This window comes from Botrytis sinoallii (assembly GCF_014898435.1).
Source record: "Botrytis sinoallii strain Bc 23 chromosome Unknown BSIN_019, whole genome shotgun sequence".
Classification (NCBI taxonomy): Eukaryota; Fungi; Ascomycota; class Leotiomycetes; order Helotiales; family Sclerotiniaceae; genus Botrytis; species Botrytis sinoallii.
The window spans coordinates 401,880-414,341 of NW_024066046.1; the positions used below are offsets into that span (position 1 = coordinate 401,880).

General features: G+C 44.1%; 1 protein-coding gene across 1 annotated transcript; it reads right to left on the reverse strand.

The window, feature by feature from the left end:
* Positions 1–4,102: 4,102 nt before the first annotated feature.
* EAF02_009318 (uncharacterized protein) lies at positions 4,103–11,495 on the reverse strand (the record flags this gene model as incomplete). The annotated part of the gene is made up of 4 exons (XM_038905366.1): positions 4,103–6,659; positions 6,715–9,185; positions 9,356–9,496; positions 9,573–11,495. 4 exons carry the CDS (start codon positions 11,493–11,495, stop codon positions 4,103–4,105), a joined length of 7,092 nt encoding a protein of 2,363 aa, XP_038754819.1.
* Positions 11,496–12,462: the final 967 nt, after the last annotated feature.

The following is a 12,462-nucleotide window of genomic DNA, read 5'->3' on the forward strand; positions in this document are numbered from 1 at the left end:
TCTCCACTGGATATTTACCTGTCACTAGACTAGATCTGCATCATCCGCGTTCTGTCAGTATGAAAACTGTGTAAGTCATCGCAACTTAAAATCGAATACGCATCCACTGACTGTTGATTGGGTGATTGAAGCTATTGGGTAATTGATGATACGCAAGAATGCTTAAAAAAAACGTAGAAGGCCCAAGGTTGCATTACTCTTTCGGGGCATGTAATCACTAATATTCACTTCCCTCTATATCCTGCAGCATTATTCTAGTGTCATCTTCCGGTGTTCTTTGTTTTATAAGTGTCAGGACAGGATTGATGGTTTTCGATCTTGATTTCTCTTCCCTTCCAACTTTCGATCTAGTTGTAGTGAATTTCAGGAAAAGTCATCATTCCCTCGAGACCGCAAGTGGGTACACAGATGATTGAGTCCGATATCGGTGCTTTGAACCACACTTGATTTACGGGAAGGCTGTGAATAGATTCACTGCCGTTAAGAAATGAGAATCGAATGGGTTATGAATTGACCCTAATTTGTTGAGCGTTCACGGATTCGCATGATTATTGGTAGCCTGGGAGAAGAAGCATTCAAGCTAATAGTATGATCATGTGAGAGGAAAGGGTAGGAGAAGAGATATGCAGAGCTACAGATTTGCATCATCTAAAGTATGAATGAATGGATTTTCGTCGATAACATCTCGTTCAGCGATAAAGGTTCACGGTCTTTAGATCCCCGTACCAAGCCCTGCAGAGCTTTATAGAGATTCTGCGTCGGAATGCCTGATTGGGACGATACATTAGAAGTGATTTTGCATCGGCATGCGGCAGCGCCAGTAGAAGAGTCTAATGCAAAGTTTTGGGCTCTTTAATAGTACTATCGTGATGTCCCCATGAAGCCAAAAATATCAAATAATTCGATCCGTGGCAGCGGAACATGTTCTGCTATTGACTCGCCTCATTTATCTCATCCTACGTAAATGAGAATGTCAAATTTTCCGTTGAAATTTGAGATTTCAGAATGTATGAAAGTTTCTCAAACTTTGATGTTCTTCTCTCAGCCCATGTATCGAGCGATGATCAATGAACAAAAGCCTGTGAGACTTTAAATTTTGATCTTTCGATCAGGAATAAATTAGATCTTGGCCCAAACCCCTAAAAATTCGAAATGAATCTAACGACAAACCGCAACAACTTTTTGTTTTCGGAGGTGATTCTTTTGCTTACAATGACAAGTTACAGTATGTGTTGTATGAGAGGAAAGAAAGGGGTGATTATTAGCGAAGAATTGTTCAGTCAGTGCCAAGAGAGAGGTAGAGCAATTCTGGTGTCATCGCGACTCATTGCTTGCTTACTACATCTCATTAAATGTGATATCGAAATTTCCTGCCAACATGATTTTAGACACCCTTTTATTGATGTTAGATCAAGATAAACGGCAGTTCATACTGCGCGGTAGATGCTGAATTAATGGCACGTTGGCGCACTCTTATACAGCTTAGATCAATGATTTTAACCCCTTTAAATATGAAGTATATCAATTTTATTACAAACCGCAGAAACTTTGTATTATTTCTAGTTCTTTCAATCAGAAAGTCTTTATCAGTCGGCTGAATTTAGTGTTGATCTCTTCTTGGCGCACACTTTATTGATATTTGTTGCACATCTCAAGCCCCCTGTAAGTTTTTTGGGTGATTTTGGTATGTTCTTGGTTGATCTTAGCACCTACGCAATGGCACCTTCTTAATGCTTGACTAAAAGCGAAACTAAATGATAATAAAATTTGTTGCATATCTCGTACCCCTGCAGTTCCTTACCTAGTTAATGCTAGTTACATTGTTTCTAGCTGCTATCACTTACCACATCTTTCCGTGAGATATATACGATTGATCCATCAGCATCCATCTTGACCAACTCAACTATCCTATACCATCGTGTCCAAGAACCCTCCATCTAAATCGACCCAGCAGCCTTCTTTCCTCTCATCTCTATAAAGTAAACGGACGCTCATGGGTTTGATGACTATGATCTTCAGGTTGGTTCTCGAAAAGTTAATTCTTGATTGCGTTTCATAATTGAAAACAGTTGCAATGTTCTCACAGCTAATCTGCAGCATTCAAAGAATACGCGGTGAATATACCCTATCTTTTGACTCGTGAATCATTCAGTCAAAATGAATTTATCATCTACACATCCTAGACAAATCCCACTTATAATCACCATTTATTAGGAGTTCGAAAAAATATCCAGTTGTATATATATAGGGCACAAATGAGTATGACCTATGTACTCGAACTCCCCCAAATCTCTTACCAACAGACATCAGAGCTCTTAACAAGCCACCCTCGCAGTCTCTAATATCCTCTAATCATAAGAAAGCCCTTGATATCTCGCCATTTCATCATAACACATACACCCCCAAAACAAAATCAATACTCCAGAGCACAACCATGGATATCCAAAACACATACACACACAGCTGTCACCACATAGCCCACGGTCCCGTCCTATCGAATCCTCTTATATACCTGCCTCTCACAACTCATACGCGTTCCCTGCTTTCTCCACAAAAATTACACCTCAAACTCCCGTTTCGGTGTCCTTTCTGCGAAGACCCAGATCTTCATGATACTGTTCCTGCTGGGAAGGGTGTGCTTGTGATTATGAGTTCTCTGAAGAAAGAGGACGAGAGGAGCGAAGTAGTAGAGAGATTGTCTGAGTCAAAGCTACTTCCATCGATTCCATCAATATAATCTGCACCATATCCTCCATACCTGCCTACCTTCTGCTCATTCTATCCTCCACCTCCTGCCCTGTCGTTTTTTCCTCCATTTTCCATTCTCTCTGACATCTTATCATCTTTCATCTCCGGAAGTTCCAAACACATGGAAAATAATCCGCATTTGTGGAGTCGAGGACATCAAGAGTACAGAATGGGCGTATGAGATCGAGACCGAAACAGCAGAAGATAAAAACGCAATCGAGCACCCCGAAAACATATGGAGCGAGCGACGACAGAACTTCACCCCCAGAGAAGAGGAATGGATCCCGATGGCTTGGATCCCTAGACCTGTTGGAGATGTTGATGTGTTAACAATTCCAGACACCGGGCCACACAATACTTTTCATTTTTTTCACCGGCTCGCGCCTTGCTCCTCATTATCCCCCTTCTTCCTCTCACTCCAATTTAAACCCCCAGAACCAAAAACTCCACATCTCACAATCCTGGAGAGGTACAACAGGTGAAGATTCAAACGGTTATGGATATCGTGGGAGAATATTGGGTCAGAGTAGATTACCAGGGATGATTAGTGAACTGGGTACTTTTCTGCGGAACAATAGGGCGGAGGATGGAAATTCGGGGAGCAGAACAGATATGAGAGAAAGAATGAGGGAGAGGGGTGTGAGATAGGAATGAGGGGAAGGGAGAAAATTTCAGACTGGGTAGTGCGTGGATGATGCATGGAGTGGATGGATTGCGTTCTTAAAAACGGTCGAGGATGTTATAGATGCGGGCCTGGAAGATGCTGGAGTTTTCTAACATTTGCGGCGAAACTGGGTTGGATATGAATACAGACACAGAAAACCAGAGAATATGAAGAGCTCACATTGTGTTCAATAACGACCACTTTACTAAACCATTAATCTAAAGGTTCTAAACCAGGATTCGCGTCACAATCACAATGGTAGCATTTTTTTAATGTTTTATTTTATTTTAGTGACTATCTATCCGTATCCTTCATTTCTCGAGTTTCTTTTTAAGAAAGTAGTCCATCAGAATTTTTCTTCTGTCCAGCACCAATTTTGAGTATTCGCACCATGCTTAAGGTATCTTATCATTTGGTATGTCAAATCATGAAATGCATCGAATGCATCTCTGTGTCTTTTTAATCCTTGTCGTGTGATAGAAACTCAAATCCTCCCAGTAACAGTTGATGGGTGCGCCTTTTAGTGAACAGAAAATGAAAATGACAAAATGACAAAAAACAAAAGTAGCTCAGCATCAGTCCACAAGAGACATGCCGATTTTTCATACTATGCAATAAAGAATTGGAGGGTATGCCCATCCTACATATTATACAAACATTTCCTGGTATTTTGTGAAATAGAACGGAAACCTAAACACCATTTTCCCCATTATCTCTTCGTTCACGTCTCTGGTTAGATCTCCGAGCCAGATCTTCAGAACCATAAACATCGCGAAAAGCTTCGAGTTGTCCAGTCAAACCACGTAACATTCTTGACATTTCGAAAGCCATTTCTTCATGCGCTGCTTCGCCTGTCAAAGCACGAACTGAAGGAGCATTGGGTAGATTTGGGAAATGTGCCATGGTATATGTAGCATTTGGATCGCGCGAAGGAGCAGACGTTGGAGCTGGTTGGGTCGAAGCGGTTGCGTAGTCTGAGTCTGTATCATTGGCATCTGTGTTGTAACCCATAGTACTCTCAGCAGCTGAATCCGAAAAGTCTGATATATCGGCAATGTCGCGAAGAGCATTACCAGTACGAAGACGAGGTGGACGATCTGCGCGAAGTGAACGTGATGTACTTTCCGGACGAGGAGGCGTAGCAGAAGCTGAGAATGTGCCCATTTCTTCTGTAACGTAGATAGAAGGTTCGCGCTCATGAGATGTGGCATAGATAGAAGGCTCACGCTCGTGAGATGGGGCGTAAAGAGAAGGCTCGCGCTCGTGAGATGGGGCGTAAAGAGAAGGCTCGCGCTCGTGAGATGGGGCGTAAAGAGAAGGCTCGCGCTCGTGGGAAGGCACAAATAAAGAGGGTTCGCGGGAGTGAGAAGGAGTATAAAGAGAAGGTTCACGAGAATGAGGGGTAGGTTGATAAAGTGAAGCATGACGTTCGAGTTCAAATGGATTGACTGTAGAAGACGTCAATGCTTGTCCAGAATCGCTTAGAATGGAAATAGCATCAGAATCTGCTGTCGATGGTCGACCAAAATCAGGATTGAAAGCTGGTACTGGGTCCGGCATGCTCATATCTAGATCGATGAGAGATTCGCGGAAGGATAAACGAGGCATCCCACTGTGGACTTCTGCAGGTGGAAGTCCACCACTGAATCCACCTAGAGGCTCGGTTGGATGATGAATCAAACCAGGACGACCACCGATGCCTGGAGTGAATGCTGGTTTTGGAACTTCATAAGTTGAAGGGGGAAACCTAGATACTTCTGGATCTGCTGACGCCGGCGGTACCATTGCTGGAAATTTCCATTCTCGCGTACGTCGATTCGGATTTATATCAGCTGGATCGCTAAGTGCTGGTCGACTGAAATCGGGCAATGTGGTCATATAATCTTCATCGGGTTCCTCTCGTACACGTCTTCCTGCTTTGATAGTATCCATATCCGGGAACACAGATATACCTGTTTCGGCATCATGCCCTCCAAGATCAATCATAGTATCCCTGATCGATGTTTGCGCTGTATCATCACGTAGAGGCAAGTCAGAACGAGATGGAACAGGTGGTAATTCTGAAGTTGGTGGAAGGTACGGCCGGCCATAATGATTGCGAACATTATCCTCATAGCTTGTTAGTGTGTTTGGATCAAAGATCTTTTCTAAGGGACCACGAGATGGTGCTAGGGCCTCTGGTGGGGGACGGCGTCGTCCTTTTTGAGGTGGCGGACGGGCAGTCTCTTGAGGGAAGCCAGGATCAAACTCAACACCTGAGCCATACACATCGTAAACATCTTGAGCTGTTGATTTGCGTCTAACTTCTTGTTCGAATGCAGCAGTTGTACTAAAGTTCCACTCATCATCGGACAATGCCGTTGAGGAAAACTCTGATGGTGCTTGCGCTCCACCTAACATGAATAGAGATTTCCTGCTTCCCCCATGATCTTCCCACAACTTGAATGCCCTGACAAGATGAGAAAGTGAGGACATTGGATATTTTGAACTAGTGTTGAGAATGTAATGATGATTCTGAACTCGGTCAATGGAAGGACGTTCACTTGGGAACTCTTCCAAGCAGAAGGCAACGAGGTCTCTTAGTTCGTCAGAATAATCACCTCCTTCAAGTCGTGGAGCATGCTGTTTAATAAGAGAGCCAAGTCGATCGAATGGAAGTCGACTCATGGCATTAGGCGGAAGACCAGTGGAGATCTCATAAGCCATGCAGCCGAAAGCCCATATATCAACTTCTTTACCATAGCTGGGGACGGCGTCAAATAATTCTGGTGCCATCCAATGCGGTGTGCCAATGACGGTAGATCTCTTGTCAACCTTTGTTTCCATGGTTCCAGCAACGCCAAAGTCGCAAAGTTGAACTTCACCTTCTTCAGTAATAAGAACATTGGCACACTTGATATCTCGATGTATGATGCCAGCCTCGTGTACCCATTTGATAGCCTCGGCGACCTCGCGAAGTATCGGTATGATCCATTTTTCTTGTAAACCTCCAGGAGCAGTAGGCTTCATAAGAGTAGCAACACTTCCTCCACCACAGTATTCAGTAATCATCCACATGGCTTGTCCAACTGGTAATGCTTCGATGACGTGATTGATATTCCGAGCTTTGTTTTCACTCAGAGTCTTTAGAGCGGTAATTTCTTTCAAGAATTCGGCATAAGAATTGGCATTCTTTGGGTTGATCGTATCGCTCTCCTCAATGTCGATGATCTTCACAGCCACAATAGCAGCTGATACCATGTCCTTTCTATTCGGTGTATTAGCATATTGATCAAGCAACCAGGAACGAAAAAATATCATACCCTTTATAAACACGTCCAAAACTTCCCTTTCCGATTAATTCTATCAACGCATATTTTGGTGGTTCCTTTCCTGATTTAGTTGCTGCTTCAATAACTGAAGCTTGCATGAGCCGTGCATCCTCGATAGCTTTTGTCTTGACCGAAACTGGTTCGGAGTTTCTGACTTGGAGCTTGTCCATTTCGGCAAAATGGGCTCCTAAAGCTACGAGGCTAACGTCTAAAAAAGAAAGCTGCGAAGGAGGTATATTTGGATTTCCAGGTGCAACGTTTGTTCCTGAAACTGGAAGACGAGATGCAGAAGAGTTTCCTTGTCTGTCTGCAGATATTTGGGAGCTATTACGTAGGATAAAAGCTGAATTTTTTCTTACGACTGAAGTCTTTGGCAAATCGCGTGGTGTAGAAGTTGTTTGACGGGAAGAGGAGGAAATCTGTCCAGGACGCGAGTTTGTAAGCGGTTCTTGGGTGGCGGATGAATTGTCTCGCGACCAGTTCTGCGGCGGGTTTAATACAGAAAGAGGCGATTGAGCTCTATAGCTTTGTGACGAAGGAGACGGTGTTTGGAACTCTTTCTGAAGACTTCTAGGTTGAGGTATCTGGGAGCGATAAGCCACCTGAGTTGCTTGAGATGTCAAATCTTGTTTGGGAGCGTTGATAGGCGAATTGAAACCAAAGTTACTGGCGCCTCTGGAAACTGGAGAGCCGGTGGAGATGTTGCGATCACTTTGAAGTCTATCCACGCGCAATTTATCGTGTTCAACAGAGTCAGATGCAGCGAGAGTGTGCAATTTCTTGACAGGATTGATTGAAGCAGGAGCTTGCAGTTGTCTAAAAGTACCAAATGTTGAAAGATTAGAAGTGGTAACGTCGGAAATATAGTCTGGACGACGATTAAGTGATAAACGCGGAATAGGGAGTTCAGACTCTGCAGCTTGAACTTCTTCTGATCTCGGTTCTTGACGAAGATTACCGTCTGGATAGCGCGTCGCGCAAAGGGTTACAAATTCTTGCTCTTCAAGACTGTTTCGATCTCTGCCACTCAAGAGCAAGTATCTGAGACGAGCGGTACCGACTGGATTATGATCTGGTCGACGAAGCGTGAGCGAACGCTCAAAATTGGCTTGATTTTCTGCTTCCTTCTCTGACTTTCTCTTTTGATCCTCTTCAGATTGAGCTGTATGAGCTAAAGATTCTTGAAGAGCTTTACGAGCTTCCCTTCGCTCTTCCCTGCGTGCTTGTGCCCGCTCGAGGTTAGCAGCAGCTTGAGCGTCGTCTGTAAATGTGAGATCTTGAGAAAATATCTCAGGCCTTGAGCTTTGGAAGTAAGCACGATAAGTATCCTCCAGATCACTATCTTCGGCAGCGTTTTCAGCGAGCGTATCAGAATTGATCCACTTGTCGGATTCTTCCCTAAAATATTGCCTACTAATAGAAGAAGTCGATGAGACACGTCGTGAATGACGATCTAGTACAGGCTCAGCTTGTTGAGGGGTAGTGAATTGTTTGCTTGAGCGTCGGGTAGTTTCACTAGATTTCAGTGTTTCTGTAGTTTTTGAAATGTGAGGACTGCGTGTGGACGAATTTTGACTCTTGAACCCAAAAGAACCGCGAGATTCGCGCAGTTCAGAAGCACCGCCGAAATGATTATTTCGTAAAGAGGGGCCGGTGGTTGTTTGTGGGGGTTGTTGTAAAGTTCTCGCTGTCGGAAGTAAATCCTCCGGTTCCTGCGTTGAGGATTCGCTTGAGTAACCGCGAGAAAGCAAATAAGTTGGCTCTTGGAATTCAGGTTTCTTCGCACCTTCCGAAGCTGTGAATTCTTTTCTTTGAAATTTTGGTAAATTTGAGCGACGTTCTTCTTGAGTAACCGGCGGTGCGTTCGTAGTCACGTGAGAAGAAGTATTTGCACCGTGTGTCGCGTCGTCCGTTGTACTACTTCCGCTGCTGGAGTTTCTTGTACTATGGAATCCAGCTGCAAGTGGAGAGTTATCAAAATCTCGTAGTGCAGCTTCATGTGCTAGCAAGACCGCTTTGTTGGCTCGCACCGATGCTTCAATTTCCCTCTGCCTACGCTTTTCCGCAGCCTCGTCAGACTCGGTAGCAAGGAATTCAGGCGTTGGTTCAGTATAACTGTACTCGTAATCAATGTTTTGCAAAGGGGTAAGAGCCTCGCAGTATGGTTTTGAGGTTGACTTTTCACCGTCGGCCTTTGGTGTATCCTCACTCTCAGACCTTGAATCCGAAGTATAGCCGCCGCTTGTGCTTGTTACAAGATCGGGGTTGTGCTCCTCCTGTGGCGTAACCTGATCAGGAGTAATTGACAATGCACCCGTCTCAGTATGATCTTCTTGTTCCTCCCTTAACGTATGATTGAAACCTGGTGTATTGTACCCGCAACGATGATAATCGAGGGGAGCAATGTATTGACCGGCAATTAAACCCAAGGGATCATAAACCCAATCTTCACCTGGATCCTCCTATGAACAAATAAAGTCAGTAATTGTTGAGCTGCTAACCTGTTGTACTGGGCCCCTTTGAGCATGCAAGATGATTCCCAGACAATGGATAGTGCAGGGAGCCAGAAGAATTGGTTTGAAGGATAAATCAACAAGGGCTTGAACTCCCAAAGAATCGAACGAAAACTTACAAAAGATGTAACAACGTTATCAAGAATTCCTTCCTCCTCAGTTGCTCCTGCTAACTTTTCTAACGATTTGAACAGGTTAGAGATTCTGGATCTTAATTTGGACTGTGGCTTCGCTGTGGATTCGCCAGGATCATCCTGATTCTGCAAGTGAGACATTGTTAGTCAGCAGCGGCGGCTATATTTTAGTTTCATCTGCAAATGTCAACGTCAAACTTACTTTGAGATCACCATATTTCTTGCGATGTTCTTGTTTCTTCTTCTTCAAGAACTCCATCTTCTCCTCATGCGCCTCGGTCAGTTGCTTTAACTCAATGCGATATTTGGCAAATGGTGATTGATTATATACAATGAAATCGTGTGAATTCGACGCATTTAACGTATTAATGGCAGGAAGCAAATTTGGCTGAGATAACTTTCTCAATGGTGACTTCGTGGGAATTGGCGGCGCCGGCGCATTCGAAGCAAGTAGGAAATTTGTGATTGTATCATAAGAGGCAGGACGAAATTCGGGAGTTGAGCTAGCGTGTTTAAGGAAATTCTTCACACGCGAATTTCGAACACCCAAGATTTCCTTCTTTACGCTATCTTCTCTAAGAGCTTTGGATGTATCGTCCAATGTTTCTGAAATATCGGAATGGACTTGAACAATGTTTCTAGAGCTTTCAATTGCCCGGGTACCACCTCTCTGTGAGATGGTACAATTGCCTTGCGGTGCAACACCTTTCTCTCTGAGGTCCGGATTTCCTTCCTCTCTCAAACCGGCAATAAGCATCGCTTGGAGCTCATCTTCAGTATGAATACCCGATCTTTTGGATTTTTTCCCCGAGTTATTTCCAGCCGAGCTCCATGATTTTGTTAGATCAACCTGTGCCTCTGATGGTTGATTATGATCAGCAACAGTTCCAGTCAAGGCGACATTGCGAATAGTCTCGTCGCTGGCTATCTCTGTAATGTCTGACGTATCATAATCTGTTTCTGGAATGGTAAATTGTGTAACGGACTCATTAAATGTTACCGATTGCTTTCGATGTGGCCTTTTAGAGGAGCTGAGATTGCTTCGGTGACGAGTTTTGTACGGCAAGACCTCTGTTGATGAGCACGGTGTAGTTTGCCCCGTCAAATTCTCCAATGAAGTTTGGGCGCTATCATTCAGTTGATGGGGATTCTGCGTAAATTCCCCCAAATGATCGTTCTGTATGTACGCCTGCGTCTGTTTCGCTGGTAGAATTTCTGGAGGAACATTCTCAGTAAGAGTGGGAGGTTCATTAACGCCAATGGGCATCAATTCAGATCTGTTCCTCCTGGTTTGCTTTGAAAGCGCAGGCTCAATGAGCGCTCGACGGGCTATTGGGGGCGCTCGGCCAATCTTTGGATCATTCACCTGTTCCCTGCCTTCTAGCCGTAGTCTCTGTTCGGTCGCCTTTCTAAGCTCATGCTGGAATTGCGCCTGTTCGACGTGCTTGTCACGTTCCTCTTGTGTTATTGTGAGGACCTGAAACTCGCCGCCCAAGCATGCCCCCGTCTTGTCCAGCTCAATTTTTGCATCCAGCTTCCTTGCCGGCGCAATTGGTGGAACATACCTCTCTGGTGCTGGTGTGGGCTGATCGGTTCTATAACGGAGTTTCGGAGTTGCAACTGGTTGACTTCGATCGATTGGTTTGTGGAGATTTTTCTTCTTAGGTTTGAACAGTCTTCTGATCTTGGCCTGCAAGGGATCCTTATTTCGGATCTTGTTGTTTAAACCTTTGGGAAGGTACGCGAAATTTGGATCGGCATTTTTGTTTTCTTTCCGCGCTGCTTTCACTGCTTTTTTTCGTGCTGCCTTTTCCTCTCGGGTTGGCCCAGGAGACCCTTCGATTGCGGTACCAGAGACTGAGGAAGATCCAAATGAAACGACTGTGGATGCTTTCGAGCGCGTTGACTTCAAAGAAAGCGCTTTGATTGTTGAAGCAATCGTAGTTGTTGACGAATTCGCCTCAGAAATATTTTCGATTCTATCTTCATTTGTCTCTTTGTTTGAAGCCCTCGATCTTGGGTTCAAAGGGCTGGCTCCAAAAGCACCTCTTCCGTAGCCAGAGTGCCTTATTTGAGAGCGTTTTGCAAGTGAAGATTTCCGTTCAATTGGTCTCTGAGGCGCCATTGGCGCGGTCGCCTTAGCAGGATAGACTTTGAGATTGTCGCAGGTATATGGTAAGTGATTGACGTTTCGGCAGAGAGTCTAAAGCTGGGGAGCTGAGATGAAATTCGGTATGAGAGGAAAGGCTATCTTGCGTGGGTAGATGATTGACTGGCTCGGTATGGGAAGATATAGAACGATTGACCAAATGAGATTAGGACGAAAGCGATTAGTTGAGGAGATATCCGTACAGGATTGAAGTTCAATGTTGAAAGTACCCAGGGTCAATGCGACTTGTTACCCATATTTTCATCTTAGCCTGGGTCGAGTTCGGATGGTAGTAAACAATGGAAGTACCCGGCATCGGAATATTTTCCCTCCCTCAGTCCTCAAGCAGCCATCAATATTTTCACAAAACAATTTCCAACTTATCTTAAGTATCTTTTTATATACAAAGAATAAGTAGTTTTTGACCTTTCTTTTCCAATATTTCCTGGATGGATGGGACTTCTGGGGGTCAAGATATTTCCTTTTCTAGTTCCTCATGATCTGCTCATGGTCTACTCAGCCTTATGAAACTTGACTGCTCTTCTAGCAGAATTACCCGACCAAAAGCGAGTCTAGACTCTCCGCCTCAGGCATAGACAGACAGGGATCCGAGCAATATATTGCACAATCAATATTCAATATTATTATTAAATTTGACCTTCTCGAGATGTTGATTGGGGTATTACCCGAGCAGAGTTTTCCAAGTGTTTCAAGAACAATAACAAAGACGTGATCTTGTTGCTTAGCCTGCTGTAATATCTCTACTCCGAACTTGTAATTGTCAGTAGAAATCGAACAACTTTTTTGACAAACTTCTTTAAACAAATCATCAACTCTGTCTATCTTGCCAGTAACACTTATAAGTTAATACCTGTATTCTTTGAAGTCTTACCTTTTGTTCCAAGAAATGCTTGCTATCTAAGAAGTTGCAAAGACCATACAG